Below are 17,934 nucleotides of genomic sequence, written 5' to 3'. Positions count from 1 at the left end.
ATAAAGTCAATATCAGCCGTCAACTGCTCAATTTGCTCATTAGCTGGATTGCTAGCACGTAGGAGATCGCGTTCTTGAGCCAATCGTGCTGCCTGAGATGGAAAATTTGGTCTAATATTCGGTATTCTTACTGCGGGGATAAAGCGCCTTGCCGCCTGAAGGACTATCTTTCTAAAGATTGCTTCACACCTTCTGGCACATGTGGGGGGCGGCAAGTGACGTAGTGAATCGTCTATGTAGTTCGTAAAGCTGTGCCAGTCAGCATTGTTGTAGTTAACGAACTTGCGCTTATCTGGCTCCACAAAGTCGCTAGACTTCTCTACTGTGATCAAGATAGGGATGTGATCGGATTTTAATGCCGTTTGGGCTTGCCAGGTGGTATGGGCAAGAAGCGACATGCAGACGATGGAAATGTCTGGGGAGCTTGAACATCGAGCAGTTATTCTCGTAGAGAAGTCTTAGTTGATTGCAGCGAAGTCCGAGTCATATATCTGGCCTGATAATGAAATACCGCGTGGATCGTTTGGTAGCTGGGAGTACCAACTCTCGTGGTGAGCATTGAAATCGCCAAGTATTATTCTGTTATCTCCTTGCAAATGGTGGGCTATGCTGGGATGATAACTAGTCCCAATGCTGTTGACGGGTGGAATATATACATTGACAATTTCTAACTCAATATCTCCAGTTTTTATTGAGATGCTCATTACTTCCACGTAGTGGTCAGGAGAGGGGGAGGGGGGTTGTACTGTCAATGTATAATTGACGCTTCGCTTTATGATAAAAGCAAGACCACCGCCATGATCACGTTCCCTGTCTTTCCGAATGATGTTGTAATCACTGGAAGCCGAGAGTCTACAATACCTGGTTAGCTTCGTTTCTTGAATGGCGGCAATGAGGATGTTATTAACATGCATAAAATTGGTAATTTCCACGACCTTATTTCTAAGACCATTACAGTTTAACTGCATGATCTTAAACGATACTTGGGAATCCCCGAAATGTTGGGGTGGTATATTTAATATACTTGGCAGTTGAGGTGGAGTTCTTGCCGGGGTTTGTTGTTGTAGTAGAGGCAGATGTTGGGGTGAATTGCACAGGTATGGCTGGGGTGGCAACTGTCGCCGGGGGTATGTTTGTGCAACAGGGGGCTAAAAAGCTTTACTCCAGTCCTTGTGCGAGCGTAATCCAGAGCATCTTCTCATATGGCACCAATTTTTGCAGCCGTTGCACTGAATTGATGTTACGTCTAATTACGTCCTGACAGACAGAACATGTCCATTGATTTGAACAGGGTCTGCTGTGTCCGAGGTATGGGGATTGGACAACATTTTGTCCGGGGGTGGAGTTTGGACACGGCATTGTGGGATCGTAATTATGGGGGTAGTGCTGGGGTTCTGAGGTTGCGTACTACAACATGATCCTACGAAGCTGGGGTTCCAGTCGCGGTGACTGGTGAGTCCTGAACACCTTTTCAGGTGACACCAGTTATTACAAATGGTGCATTGTACTGAGGTGGTGTTACGCATTATGCGTTGTTGACATACTGAACAGAGCTAAATACTGGGACCTGGATTCTGTTCAACGCCGGCTATAATTAAAAGGATTTTGAGCAAAATTGCCGACAAATTTTGTTCTCCTGGGGAAAATACTTTCGGTTTGTACAGCTGTCGCTGAGTTGACAATCTTTGGCCGAATATGATTCGTTCCGGATCGGAGATCCAATTGTCGTGGGAACGGTACAATTCGGTGGATTCCGTTACTTCCCAAGATGATGTTGTCAAGTATCCAACCGAGTTTTTAAACTCGCTGGAGTTACACCGATTACCGCCTCATAAATCTCCAACTGAAAGTCGGATCTGTAATCATAATGTTACAAACCATAAACTAACCACGTCTTTGTAATGATAACCGACTTGCGGTAAAAAACCTGATGAATAACGTCATCGAAGAAAGTACAAGGGAGAAGGAGACCTTTTGATACCACAGATCCCAATGTCTACGACCGACCATTCTATTCGATTTTAAACGCTTGCAGTTCCCGGTACGGCTTGCATTTGCAATGACAATTAAGAAATCTGATTGCAATTGCGGCATTAACCTTGAAAACCCATGCTTCTCGCATTGTCATTGTGTGTCGCCTGTTCCCGTGTCGAGTCACCATTAGCATTATTAGTTACCCGCCAGACAACAAAATAAAAAATCTCGTGTATCATGCAATGCACGAAATTATGATATCATAGCAAAGCAATAGAAAAAAGTATTTCTTTATCTTAATTGGTTACCTGAACAAGCATAGGGTTAGAATTAGAGGCGAAACTGAGCAAAAATGAAACAGGTAATTATTCCCCAGCGGAGTTAAACTTATGTTAAGCAATTGTAATATTATCGTCTATTATTGCAAATTTATAAACATTTATCTTTAAAATTCCTTTTTTAAGATAAAATGTAAAAAAGAATACTTTAAAATAGGGTCGAAGCAATTTTAAAATTCATTTATTTAAAACAACATTTTAAATATGTATTTTAAGCTAAAATACGTTTATGAATTCAATTTTAATTTGTATCAAAAATGTAAAAAAATTAATTGTTTTTCTTTTAAATAAAGACATTAACGGTTATTTTCATAAGAAATTTGGTTCAATGTACAAACATCGTTACACTAAAATATGAAGCAAACGTATTGTTGTGTGAATCTGGAAAACACTGCTTTATAGCATTTAAATAAAAGCATGATTTAAATTAGTTTTCTTCTTTTTAAAGCATATTGAATATTGCGAACATATAATAAAAAAATACAATGAAAATACTTTAAATTCTTGAACATTTTTAATTTTTTTTTAAATGTTTAAGTTTTAAATTGGAAAATGTAGAAATTGGCCTCAAATAAAACTGAAATACATATTTTTTTTAAGAATTCTTATGATTTAGAGATTATTTGAACAGCTTTCAAAAATTTTCGAACATACGTTCGAATTATGATTAATATTCGCAATAAATATTATTTTCAAAATTCAGTTACAAATTTGTTGGTTCAAAATTTAGTTAGAAATTTTGACCTGAAAACAAACACTGCAAGTTAAAGGTGTAGTCAGACGAGATGTATCCTATGCATATGAAATTCCATGTTTATATCAAAATTAACTTTGTACATACGATTTGAATTTTCACACCCTTGCATACATATATAATCGAGTGACACATCCTCTCTTTGTTTATAAAATTGTTGTATTTAACTTCGTATTTAATTATTAAATTTTTAAAATACATTCTATATACATATTTAATTTGTTAAAATTTATTTTGTTAGGTTTTTTTCTTTACTTTTTGTTTGAATTTTTTTTCTCAAAATAATTGCCAAAAATGTCACAATCCACATGCCTTAAATAAAAGCATAACATTAGCAGGCGGCCAGAGAGAAACACTTTTTTAATCGGCAATTGCCAGACATAGACTGTGATACATATATTTGTTTTATTTTATTTCTAATATATATATATAAATTAATATAATCTAATAACTAAATAATATTACTATTTTATAGCTGAACCATTACCACTAATGGATTTATGTAGACGAACAATACGACAGGAACTTGGTCGTGCAAACTTGGAAGAGCGGGTTCATCAACTACATCTTCCTCATTCGATGAAAACGTATTTATTGTATAAAAATCGTAGATAATATTTTCATTATAAGCTATTAATGATTAAATTTAAATGTAAGAATTTGATGTTAGTAGCAGTTTTTGATTATATAGTAATATGTTTATAAATACTCCGTTTAGCATATTTTGGTGTAATATATTTGTAAGTTTATATGGGTTTAGTTTTGTAAATTGACAGCATTGTATACATATATAAGTATATATCGTTTAACATAAAAATGATATAAGATAAATCTCAACATTTTCTCATTTAAGATTCAATAAAATATAAAGTCAAGAAATTCCTTAAAAAAGGATAAAGTGCAGAGAATGTGTATTTATACAATATTAAAATTTTAAGAATTGTCAATAAATGTTATTTTTGCGAAGCTTGAATTTATAGGAGGTATAGTGTCTCTCATAAGTATATGAATGATCCAACAATAGTTGAAAAAGGAATTTTACAAAATAAAAAATCGAAAAGAATTGAGTGAAGATAAATATGAGGAGTTAAATATGTTTCGAACTACGGCAGATGACAGGATGAGGCGTACCTCATTTTAAAGGGAAATTAGTCTCCATCATATCTCTTTTTCCAAAATTTTGTCTGAATATTTTCAATTTTTTTTTGGGAAATTTAAATTTTTTAATGTTGATCCTCGGAAGAATTTTCTACAATTGTGGACAAACTAAGATAGATGACAGGATGGGACATACAGTATTGTTGGAAACCATAGCAAATTTTCCTTATAAAATAATTAAAGTCATATGTATTATTTTTAAATTGATTTATTAAATATAACACATTTAATTTATATTGTATTATTGTTGTTTACAACAACTAAGGAAGTACGACTTACATTTGAATCGCTCAAAATGTACATTTTTCAAGAATAAAATAGAAGTTTTAGGCCACACTATTGAATACAATAAAATAAACAAATCTGCTTCGAAGATTGATGCAATTGTACAGATGCCAGAACCAAAAACGGTTGATGACGTCAGGCGTTATTTGGAGATGGTCACATACTACTCGAGATTTATTTTGAATGTGTCCACAATATCAACTCCATTGCGGAAATTATTGCATAAAAATACAAAGTTTAAATTGCCAAATGAATGTCGTGAAGCGTTTAACAAATTGAAAAGGGAAATCACAAGCGATCGGGTACTAATACCATATAATCCCGATATGTCACTTCTGCTGTCGTGTGATGCTAGTCCAACTGGAATAGCTGGTGTCCTTTTAGTGGATGGAGAAGAGAGGACGATTGCATTTGCCTCGCGATCGCTTACAAGCGCAGAACAAAATTATTCGCAGTGGGGGATCTGAAAAAAAAGTGGAAATAAATCTGTAACTTCTAAACGAATAGCCCGATTTTAATAAAATTTCCCATGGCTATAGAGGAGGTGTCGATAAGTTTAAGTTTTGAATTTGGGCTTAAACAACCAAGGGGGTGCCGAGCCACAATGCCCCAAAGTGGGGCACCTCTTGTATATCAAAAATTAAAAATGATGCCAAATTTTTGTTTCCGATCCGATTTGAAAGATTTTTATATATATGGAATGTACTAGACGAGATCATTACTTTAGCCATATATTATCTCTTATAGTTTACGGGTTATTCGCATTTGAAAAGTAAAATTTTATTTTTTTTGTCTACCTTGGTCTGCCATTTTGCTAATAACAAAAAATTTTTTGAATTAACAACAAATTTATTAATAATCTTAAGAAAGAATTGTTAAAAAATATCTACTGAGTCAAAAGTTATGTGCATTCAAACTTAAAAAAAATAAAAAAGTCGTTTTTTCGTCATTTTTTTTCGAAAAAAGTACCTACATTAATTTTAAATTATACAGAAAATGAGAAAAAAATAAATAATGTGTTTATATTTTTCTGAAAGATAACTTTCGGTAAATATTATAAAAGCAAAATAATATCAAAATTCGTATTATTGCGTGGTCCAGAGCCTTCCGAAGTAGACCTATTTTTTATGTAAATTTCAACTTTAGACAACATATTCTAAAATCGCATAGCTGCTTTCAAAAAATTAAGACCAGTTTTGTATGTCCCAATCTGTTCTTCAATATCATGCAAAGGGATTTCATAGCCCCGAGCTTGGTACCTTCAATAGATCCAAAAATCAAAAAAATCCCAATTTTGGGATTTTTGAATAGTTTTTTGGGAATTGTGGGATTCTCAATAACAAATCTAAATCCAAATTTTCACTTTTTCATTCCGACAAAAAATGTCTATATAATTGTAAAATTTAATTAAAAAATATTCATAAACCAAAATGTTATAGCAGTTTAAAAATTTAAATTTTCAACAAAAAATAAAAAAATTTATCTTTTTTTTTTTGCAAAAACTCTTCTATGAAGTTTTTAATTTTCAATATATTTAAACATTTTTGAAAAGAAGATGCAATTTCCAAAATATTGATGTATAATATATCTACCTTATTTTGTCCACGTGTCACAGTAATGAACGAATGATTAACATGTCTAGTGAAATTTCATCACCAAGTTATTTTGTTCCATAACAACTTCAATGTTAGGTACTTATATAATACATAAGTACAAACATTAAGCGATTGCAACTCTTTTTTAACAATGAATCCCAGGTATAATATGAAATACCTGGGATATCCCTAAAACATATTTCATACATAATACTATTTTTTTACTACAGGTAATAGAACAGGTAAATTTCCAAATATAGCTTCACCTATATAAACGTTGACTACAGGTAACCTATTATATGAAACTCATGAAGAATAATTAATATATAATCATACTCAACATAACATTTGACTCAGTAGATATTTTTTAACAATTCTTTCTTAAGATTATTAATAAATTTGTTGTTAATTCAAAAAATTTGTTGTTATTAGCAAAATGGCAGACCAAGGTAGGCAAAAAAATAAAATTTTACTTTTCAAATGCGAATAACTCGTAAACTATAAGAGATAATATATGGCTAAAAATTTTACGGTTTTCCATTTTATGTCAAAGGATTTAACAAACTTTTCGATTTTACATAATTCCGTTTTATCCACTTTATTATTATGCGTACTTTCGATAAATTTCAATATGAGGTTGACTTTATCTTGAAATTGATCAGTTTTATGTTTAAGTAAAATGGAGGACAAGTTTTTTTTTAATGTGATCGTCATCTTTAGCTGATTATAACTAATGTCAATTGTGGATTGAGTATGATTATATTGTTACGTTTTAACCTTTTCAAAACGCTGGTTTATTTCCTTTAAATAAACCGGATACTTTTAATTGCAAATAAAAGCCGTTTAGTAGTTTAAAAATTGTAACAACCCATGCTTCTCGCATTGTCATTGTGTGTCGCCTGTTCCCGTGTCGAGTCACCATTAGCATTATTAGTTACCCGCCAGACAACAAAATAAAAAATCTCGTGTATCATGCAATGCACGAAAATATGATATCACAGCAAAGCAATAGAAAAAAGTATTTCTTTATCTTAATTGGTTACCTGAACAAGCATAGGGTTAGAATTAGAGGCGAAACTGAGCAAAAATGAAACAGGTAATTATTCCCCAGCGAAGTTAAACTTATGTTAAGCAATTGTAATATTATCGTCTATTATTGCAAATTTATAAACATTTATCTTTAAAATTCCTTTTTTAAGATAAAATGTAAAAAAGAATACTTTAAAATAGGGTCGAAGCAATTTTAAAATTCATTTATTTAAAACAACATTTTAAATATGTATTTTAAGCTAAAATACGTTTATGAATTCAATTTTAATTTGTATCAAAAATGTAAAAAAATTAATTGTTTTTCTTTTAAATAAAGACATTAACGGTTATTTTCATAAGAAATTTGGTTCAATGTACAAACATCGTTACACTAAAATATGAAGCAAACGTATTGTTGTGTGAATCTGGAAAACAATGCTTTATAGCATTTAAATAAAAGCATGATTTAAATTAGTTTTCTTCTTTTTAAAGCATATTGAATATTGCGAACATATAATAAAAAAATACAATGAAAATACTTTAAATTCTTGAACATTTTTAATTTTTTTTTTAAATGTTTAAGTTTTAAATTGGAAAATGTAGAAATTGGCCTCAAATAAAACTGAAATACATATTTTTTTTAAGAATTCTTATGATTTAGAGATTATTTGAACAGCTTTCAAAAATTTTCGAACATACGTTCGAATTATGATTAATATTCGCAATAAATATTATTTTCAAAATTCAGTTACAAATTTGTTGGTTCAAAATTTAGTTAGAAATTTTGACCTGAAAACAAACACTGCAAGTTAAAGGTGTAGTCAGACGAGATGTATCCTATGCATATGAAATTCCATGTGTATATCAAAATTAACTTTGTACATACGATTTGAATTTTCACACCCTTGCATACATATATAATCGAGTGACACATCCTCTCTTTGTTTATAAAATTGGTGTATTTAACTTCGTATTTAATTATTAAATTTTTAAAATACATTCTATATACATATTTAATTTGTTAAAATTTATTTTGTTAGGTTTTTTTCTTTACTTTTTGTTTGAATTTTTTTTCTCAAAATAATTGCCAAAAATGTCACAATCCACATGCCTTAAATAAAAGCATAACATTAGCAGGCGGCCAGAGAGAAACACTTTTTTAATCGGCAATTGCCAGACATAGACTGTGATACATATATTTGTTTTATTTTATTTCTAATATATATATATATATATATATATAAATTAATATAATCTAATAACTAAATAATATTACTATTTTATAGCTGAACCATTACCACTAATGGATTTATGTAGACGAACAATACGACAGGAACTTGGTCGTGCAAACTTGGAAGAGCGGGTTCATCAACTACATCTTCCTCATTCGATGAAAACGTATTTATTGTATAAAAATCGTAGATAATATTTTCATTATAAGCTATTAATGATTAAATTTAAATGTAAGAATTTGATGTTAGTAGCAGTTTTTGATTATATAGTAATATGTTTATAAATACTCCGTTTAGCATATTTTGGTGTAATATATTTGTAAGTTTATATGGGTTTAGTTTTGTAAATTGACAGCATTGTATGCATATATAAGTATATATCGTTTAACATAAAAATGATATAAGATAAATCTCAACATTTTCTCATTTAAGATTCAATAAAATATAAAGTCAAGAAATTCCTTAAAAAAGGATAAAGTGCAGAGAATGTGTATTTATACAATATTAAAATTTTAAGAATTGTCAATAAATGTTATTTTTGCGAAGCTTGAATTTATAGGAGGTATAGTGTCTCTCATAAGTATATGAATGATCCAACAATAGTTGAAAAAGGAATTTTACAAAATAAAAAATCGAAAAGAATTGAGTGAAGATAAATATGAGGAGTTAAATATGTTTCGAACTACGGCAGATGACAGGATGAGGCGTACCTCATTTTAAAGGGAAATTAGTCTCCATCATATCTCTTTTTCCAAAATTTTGTCTGAATATTTTCAATTTTTTTTTGGGAAATTTAAATTTTTTAATGTTGATCCTCGGAAGAATTTTCTACAATTGTGGACAAACTAAGATAGATGACAGGATGGGACATACAGTATTGTTGGAAACCATAGCAAATTTTCCTTATAAAATAATTAAAGTCATATGTATTATTTTTAAATTGATTTATTAAATATAACACATTTAATTTATATTGTATTATTGTTGTTTACAACAACTAAGGAAGTACGACTTACATTTGAATCGCTCAAAATGTACATTTTTCAAGAATAAAATAGAAGTTTTAGGCCACACTATTGAATACAATAAAATAAACAAATCTGCTTCGAAGATTGATGTAATTGTACAGATGCCAGAACCAAAAACGGTTGATGACGTCAGGCGTTATTTGGAGATGGTCACATACTACTCGAGATTTATTTTGAATGTGTCCACAATATCAACTCCATTGCGGAAATTATTGCATAAAAATACAAAGTTTAAATTGTCAAATGAATGTCGTGAAGCGTTTAACAAATTGAAAAGGGAAATCACAAGCGATCGGGTACTAATACCATATAATCCCGATATGTCACTTCTGCTGTCGTGTGATGCTAGTCCAACTGGAATAGCTGGTGTCCTTTTAGTGGATGGAGAAGAGAGGACGATTGCATTTGCCTCGCGATCGCTTACAAGCGCAGAACAAAATTATTCGCAGTGGGGGATCTGAAAAAAAAGTGGAAATAAATCTGTAACTTCTAAACGAATAGCCCGATTTTAATAAAATTTCCCATGGCTATAGAGGAGGTGTCGATAAGTTTAAGTTTTGAATTTGGGCTTAAACAACTAAGGGGGTGCCGAGCCACAATGCCCCAAAGTGGGGCACCTCTTGTATATCAAAAATTAAAAATGATGCCAAATTTTTGTTTCCGATCCGATTTGAAAGATTTTTATATATATGGAATGTACTAGACGAGATCATTACTTTAGCCATATATTATCTCTTATAGTTTACGGGTTATTCGCATTTGAAAAGTAAAATTTTATTTTTTTTGTCTACCTTGGTCTGCCATTTTGCTAATAACAAAAAAATTTTTGAATTAACAACAAATTTATTAATAATCTTAAGAAAGAATTGTTAAAAAATATCTACTGAGTCAAAAGAATGCACATTCAAACTTAAAAAAAATAAAAAAGTCGTTTTTTCGTCATTTTTTTTTCGAAAAAAGTACCTACATTAATTTTAAATTATACAGAAAATGAGAAAAAAATAAATAATGTGTTTATATTTTTCTGAAAGATAACTTTCGGTAAATATTATAAAAGCAAAATAATATCAAAATTCGTATTATTGCGTGGTCCAGAGCCTTCCGAAGTAGACCTATTTTTTATGTAAATTTCAACTTTAGACAACATATTCTAAAATCGCATAGCTGCTTTCAAAAAATTAAGACCAGTTTTGTATGTCCCAATCTGTTCTTCAATATCATGCAAAGGGATTTCATAGCCCCGAGCTTGGTACCTTCAATAGATCCATTTCAACTTTAGACAACATATTCTAAAATCGCATAGCTGCTTTCAAAAAATTAAGACCAGTTTTGTATGTCCCAATCTGTTCTTCAATATCATGCAAAGGGATTTCATAGCCCCGAGCTTGGTACCTTCAATAGATCCAAAAATCAGAAAAATCCCAATTTTGGGATTTTTAAATAGTTTTTTGGGAATTGTGGGATTCTCAATAACAAATCTAAATCCAAATTTTCACTTTTGCATTCCGACAAAAAATGTCTATATAATTGTAAAATTTAATTAAAAAATATTCATAAACCAAAATGTTATAGCAGTTTAAAAATTTAAATTTTCAACAAAAAATAAAAAATTATCTTTTTTTTGCAAAAACTCTTCTATGAAGTTTTTAATTTTCAATATATTTAAACATTTTTGAAAAGAAGATGCAATTTCCAAAATATTGATGTATAATATATCTACCTTATTTTGTCCACGTGTCACAGTAATGAACGAATGATTAACATGTCTAGTGAAATTTCATCACCAAGTTATTTTCTTCCATAACAACTTCAATGTTAGGTACTTATATAATACATAAGTACAAACATTAAGCGATTGCAACTCTTTTTTAACAATGAATCCCAGGTATAATATGAAATACCTGGGATATCCCTAAAACATATTTCATACATAATACTATTTTTTTACTACATGTAATAGAACAGGTAAATTTCCAAATATACCTTCACCTATATAAACGTTGACTACAGGTAACCTATTATATGAAACTCATGAAGAATAATTAATATATAATCATACTCAACATAACATTTGACTCAGTAGATATTTTTTAACAATTCTTTCTTAAGATTATTAATAAATTTGTTGTTAATTCAAAAAATTTGTTGTTATTAGCAAAATGGCAGACCAAGGTAGGCAAAAAAATAAAATTTTACTTTTCAAATGCGAATAACTCGTAAACTATAAGAGATAATATATGGCTAAAAATTTTACGGTTTTCCATTTTATGTCAAAGGATTTAACAAACTTTTCGATTTTACATAATTCCGTTTTATCCACTTTATTATTATGCGTACTTTCGATAAATTTCAATATGAGGTTGACTTTATCTTGAAATTGATCAGTTTTATGTTTAAGTAAAATGGAGGACAAAGTTTTTTTTTAATGTGATCGTCATCTTTAGCTGATTATAACTAATGTCAATTGTGGATTGAGTATGATTATATTGTTACGTTTTAACCTTTTCAAAACGCTGGTTTATTTCCTTTAAATAAACCGGATACTTTTAATTGCAAATAAAAGCCGTTTAGTAGTTTAAAAATTGTAACAACCCATGCTTCTCGCATTGTCATTGTGTGTCGCCTGTTCCCGTGTCGAGTCACCATTAGCATTATTAGTTACCCGCCAGACAACAAAATAAAAAATCTCGTGTATCATGCAATGCACGAAAATATGATATCACAGCAAAGCAATAGAAAAAAGTATTTCTTTATCTTAATTGGTTACCTGAACAAGCATAGGGTTAGAATTAGAGGCGAAACTGAGCAAAAATGAAACAGGTAATTATTCCCCAGCGAAGTTAAACTTATGTTAAGCAATTGTAATATTATCGTCTATTATTGCAAATTTATAAACATTTATCTTTAAAATTCCTTTTTTAAGATAAAATGTAAAAAAGAATACTTTAAAATAGGGTCGAAGCAATTTTAAAATTCATTTATTTAAAACAACATTTTAAATATGTATTTTAAGCTAAAATACGTTTATGAATTCAATTTTAATTTGTATCAAAAATGTAAAAAAATTAATTGTTTTTCTTTTAAATAAAGACATTAACGGTTATTTTCATAAGAAATTTGGTTCAATGTACAAACATCGTTACACTAAAATATGAAGCAAACGTATTGTTGTGTGAATCTGGAAAACACTGCTTTATAGCATTTAAATAAAAGCATGATTTAAATTAGTTTTCTTCTTTTTAAAGCATATTGAATATTGCGAACATATAATAAAAAAATACAATGAATAATTACACAATTGGGAAAAGATGGGTACATTACCAGATACGAGAAATTCAACATGACGACACAAGCGGCAGCAGCACCTGAGTTATATGGACTGCCAAAGATACACAAAGACGGAATACCACTTCGACCGATATCTGCATCCATGAAGGTACCGTGTTACAGTCTTTCGAAGTATATTGGAACAATTTTGAGGAATATTGTGTCGCCCAAATACAATATACAAAATTCAGTAGAATTAAAACGAAAACTGGAAAGCGTCTCATTGGAAAATGACGATATTATGGTCTCTTTCGACGTGGTATCATTATTCACTAATATACCGATTCACTTGGCTATAAGGAATATACTTGACAAATGGAAAACACTTAAGGAACACACGGCAATACCAAGGCAAACATTTTTGAAAATTCTTCAGTTTTGTTTAACTGATAATAACTATCTCACTTTTGACAATAAATTTTACCATCAAACATATGGTATGCCAATGGGAAACCCCCTATCGCCAACAATTGCAAATATTGTACTTGACACACTACTGGACGATGTAATTGACGAATTAAGGGCTAATAATATAGAGATTAAGTTTATCACTAAGTATGTGGATGACTTGTTTGCGGTTATAAGGAAATCGGACGAAGAGAAGATATTAAAAACAATGAACGTTTATCACAATAAGATACAATTTACAATAGAACGCGAGAAGAATATGTCAATACCGTATCTGGACATCAATATCATCAAGGATAATGGAAGAATAAGGACAAATTGGTACACGAAACCCACATCTTCAGGTAGAATGGTTAACTTCAACTCTACACAACCATTGAAAATGAAGATAAGTACAGCGACGAATTTAATAAGGAAAGTATTACAGATAAGTGATGTTGAATACAGGAAAACCAATATTAATAGAATAAGAAAAATACTTACAAAGAATAGTTACCCAACATATATGACGAACAATTTAATCAACAAAGTACTAAAATATGAAAAACAGCAGAAAAATCCAAACACTGAGGAGGAAAAAGTTTTTTACAGTGTACCATTTATTCCCAAACTAACGGAGACAAAAACAATGAAGAGAATGATCACAGAGAAAACAACAACAATAGCTTACAAATCAAATATGACACTGAGGCATCTATTTACAAACAACAAAACAAAAATTGACAAACTTAAGAGTGATAATGTGGTCTATGAGATAAAATGTGACGGTAATGAAAAGGAGAGATGTAACTTGGTTTACATTGGTACGACAAAGAGAATGTTGGGGACGAGAGTTAATGAACACAAAACAGATATTGAAAAAGGAAAAATAACGACGGCATTATCTCTGCACGTAAAGGAGTGCAATCATAAGATGGATTTTGACAATATTAAGATATTGGACAGAGAACAAAAAGAGAACAAACGATACACTCTTGAAAGCTTAAGAATACAACAAAAAATACACAATACAATGAACACGAAAGAGGACAAGGATAACACAAAACTGCAATATTCCGCTGCAATATTTAATTATTAAATCAGTTGAAGTTCTGTGATATTAGTATTAAGTTTGACTTATAGTATATGTTTGTGTTGTAATGATTATTTATTTATTTATTAATTCTGTGTCGTGAAGTCCAGTTTTTTAAATAATAAGTTAATTGACAATGTAAACAATAGAATTTCGTAAGTTGAACTGTGATATCTTAAGTTTTTCAATGATTTATAATAAAATATTTATATGTTTTTGTCGCTAGAATTCAACAATAAAAGAAAACCCCTGAAGAAGTTTGAAACAAACAAACGAAACGTTGGGTAAATAATAATAAAAATGAAAATACTTTGATTTTTATTTACACATTTGGTAACAAATGATTGACCATAAATAGCCCGTAAGATTGGAATCTTAAAAACTAAAATTGTCAACATCATTGGTCATAAATAGAAAACTAGAAAATTAACTATCGGAGGGCCCGCCGAAGAGAGGAGGTGAAACGAAAAATAACATCATGACGACAAAAATAAGTATGGAAAGTTTCTTCGAGAAAATTAGGAACAAATACAACATTCATACTAGCAGCTTACTGAAGAAATATAGCAGAGAGATGGAGAGATTGGCTAAATTGATGGAGAGAACAACATTTTTACAAGAATGCAGACACATGGGAATCATACCAACACATGTAAGAAACAGTACAAGAACATTAAAACAATTAGTTACAACAAAAACATCACGGATAGACATAGAGAAAATAGAGACAAACTTACACGCAAAGTTATTGAACATAGAGATAAAAGATACACATACAAACACAACATATACAAGATCAGAGATCAGAAAGATTGAAAAGGAGATGAAAAATACACTTGACAAAATGGAACTTACGAAATTCAAGAACCAACAGTGGGATAAATTTTACAATATCAGATCGAGGATAAAACTTACACATTCAATGAAGATGACGAAATTGAAACACGAGAAGTTTGAGAAACTGAACCTCGTATACAATGACGACTGGTTTATTAACCACACGAGTATAGAGTTTGAAATAGAACATAAATGGTTATTATCACTGGGGAACAAGTTTGCAATACCAGTAGATAGAAAGAATTTCACACCTATACCGCTTATAGCTGACATGGAACAATGGGTTCAGGGTATAAAAGATGATACAGAAAAGGACATAACGCGATCGAAAATAGCGAACAGAATTGCATACTTCAAAAGGAATCTTAGGAATACGGAGAAAGATAAATTTATACTGAGTATATACGAGGTCACCAGGAACTTCATTAAGAAACACGAGAAGGACATAATTATAACTACGGCAGACAAGGGGAATAAAACTGTGATATTATATAGGAGAGATTATATGGAGAAAATGTACCAATTATTAGATGACAAGAGCACATACAGGAAAATTGAAATTGACCCAACAACTAGTCTTCAGAAAAGGAACAATAACTTAATTACACAATTGGGAAAAGATGGGTACATTACCAGATACGAGAAATTCAACATGACGACACAAGCGGCAGCAGCACCTGAGTTATATGGACTGCCAAAGATACACAAAGACGGAATACCACTTCGACCGATATCTGCATCCATGAAGGTACCGTGTTACAGTCTTTCGAAGTATATTGGAACAATTTTGAGGAATATTGTGTCGCCCAAATACAATATACAAAATTCAGTAGAATTAAAACGAAAACTGGAAAGCGTCTCATTGGAAAATGACGATATTATGGTCTCTTTCGACGTGGTATCATTATTCACTAATATACCGATTCACTTGGCTATAAGGAATATACTTGACAAATGGAAAACACTTAAGGAACACACGGCAATACCAAGGCAAACATTTTTGAAAATTCTTCAGTTTTGTTTAACTGATAATAACTATCTCACTTTTGACAATAAATTTTACCATCAAACATATGGTATGCCAATGGGAAACCCCCTATCGCCAACAATTGCAAATATTGTACTTGACACACTACTGGACGATGTAATTGACGAATTAAGGGCTAATAATATAGAGATTAAGTTTATCACTAAGTATGTGGATGACTTGTTTGCGGTTATAAGGAAATCGGACGAAGAGAAGATATTAAAAACAATGAACGTTTATCACAATAAGATACAATTTACAATAGAACGCGAGAAGAATATGTCAATACCGTATCTGGACATCAATATCATCAAGGATAATGGAAGAATAAGGACAAATTGGTACACGAAACCCACATCTTCAGGTAGAATGGTTAACTTCAACTCTACACAACCATTGAAAATGAAGATAAGTACAGCGACGAATTTAATAAGGAAAGTATTACAGATAAGTGATGTTGAATACAGGAAAACCAATATTAATAGAATAAGAAAAATACTTACAAAGAATAGTTACCCAACATATATGACGAACAATTTAATCAACAAAGTACTAAAATATGAAAAACAGCAGAAAAATCCAAACACTGAGGAGGAAAAAGTTTTTTACAGTGTACCATTTATTCCCAAACTAACGGAGACAAAAACAATGAAGAGAATGATCACAGAGAAAACAACAACAATAGCTTACAAATCAAATATGACACTGAGGCATCTATTTACAAACAACAAAACAAAAATTGACAAACTTAAGAGTGATAATGTGGTCTATGAGATAAAATGTGACGGTAATGAAAGGGAGAGATGTAACTTGGTTTACATTGGTACGACAAAGAGAATGTTGGGGACGAGAGTTAATGAACACAAAACAGATATTGAAAAAGGAAAAATAACGACGGCATTATCTCTGCACGTAAAGGAGTGCAATCATAAGATGGATTTTGACAATATTAAGATATTGGACAGAGAACAAAAAGAGAACAAACGATACACTCTTGAAAGCTTAAGAATACAACAAAAAATACACAATACAATGAACACGAAAGAGGACAAGGATAACACAAAACTGCAATATTCCGCTGCAATATTTAATTATTAAATCAGTTGAAGTTCTGTGATATTAGTATTAAGTTTGACTTATAGTATATGTTTGTGTTGTAATGATTATTTATTTATTTATTAATTCTGTGTCGTGAAGTCCAGTTTTTTAAATAATAAGTTAATTGACAATGTAAACAATAGAATTTCGTAAGTTGAACTGTGATATCTTAAGTTTTTCAATGATTTATAATAAAATATTTATATGTTTTTGTCGCTAGAATTCAACAATAAAAGAAAACCCCTGAAGAAGTTTGAAACAAACAAACGAAACGTTGGGTAAATAATAATAAAAATGAAAATACTTTGATTTTTATTTACACATTTGGTAACAAATGATTGACCATAAATAGCCCGTAAGATTGGAATCTTAAAAACTAAAAAAAAGAAAATACTTTAAATTCTTGAACATTTTTAATTTTTTTTTTAAATGTTTAAGTTTTAAATTGGAAAATGTAGAAATTGGCCTCAAATAAAACTGAAATACATATTTTTTTTAAGAATTCTTATGATTTAGAGATTATTTGAACAGCTTTCAAAAATTTTCGAACATACGTTCGAATTATGATTAATATTCGCAATAAATATTATTTTCAAAATTCAGTTACAAATTTGTTGGTTCAAAATTTAGTTAGAAATTTTGACCTGAAAACAAACACTGCAAGTTAAAGGTGTAGTCAGACGAGATGTATCCTATGCATATGAAATTCCATGTGTATATCAAAATTAACTTTGTACATACGATTTGAATTTTCACACCCTTGCATACATAT

General features: G+C 30.5%; 3 protein-coding genes across 3 annotated transcripts in view; all 3 read left to right on the top strand.

Moving 5' to 3' along the window:
* Positions 1-3,974, top strand: part of gus (gustavus) — a 156,713-nt gene extending 152,739 nt beyond the window's left edge. The window contains exon 4 of the mRNA XM_065500992.1: positions 3,542-3,974. Within this exon, the coding sequence (XP_065357064.1) occupies positions 3,542-3,681 (140 nt within the window). The 3' untranslated portion in view covers positions 3,682-3,974. The remainder of the gene's footprint in view (positions 1-3,541) is intronic.
* An 8,759-nt stretch (positions 3,975-12,733) lies between these two features.
* Positions 12,734-14,206, top strand: LOC135950673 (uncharacterized). The gene has a single exon (XM_065500204.1). The coding sequence runs from the start codon at positions 12,734-12,736 to the stop codon at positions 14,204-14,206; it is 1,473 nt and encodes a 490-aa protein (XP_065356276.1).
* Positions 14,207-15,689: 1,483 nt separating this feature from the next.
* Positions 15,690-17,162, top strand: LOC135950672 (uncharacterized). The gene has a single exon (XM_065500203.1). It carries the CDS (start codon positions 15,690-15,692, stop codon positions 17,160-17,162), a length of 1,473 nt encoding a protein of 490 aa, XP_065356275.1.
* Positions 17,163-17,934: the final 772 nt, after the last annotated feature.

This window comes from Calliphora vicina, chromosome 2 (genome assembly GCF_958450345.1).
Source record: "Calliphora vicina chromosome 2, idCalVici1.1, whole genome shotgun sequence".
Taxonomy (NCBI): Eukaryota; Metazoa; Arthropoda; class Insecta; order Diptera; family Calliphoridae; genus Calliphora; species Calliphora vicina.
This window is presented reverse-complemented; position numbering and strand designations above follow the sequence as displayed.

Coding starts and splice junctions, on each gene's coding strand:
- LOC135950673 (XM_065500204.1), top strand. CDS start 12,734: ATGACGACACAAGCGGCAGCAGCACCTGAGTTATATGGACTGCCAAAG.
- LOC135950672 (XM_065500203.1), top strand. CDS start 15,690: ATGACGACACAAGCGGCAGCAGCACCTGAGTTATATGGACTGCCAAAG.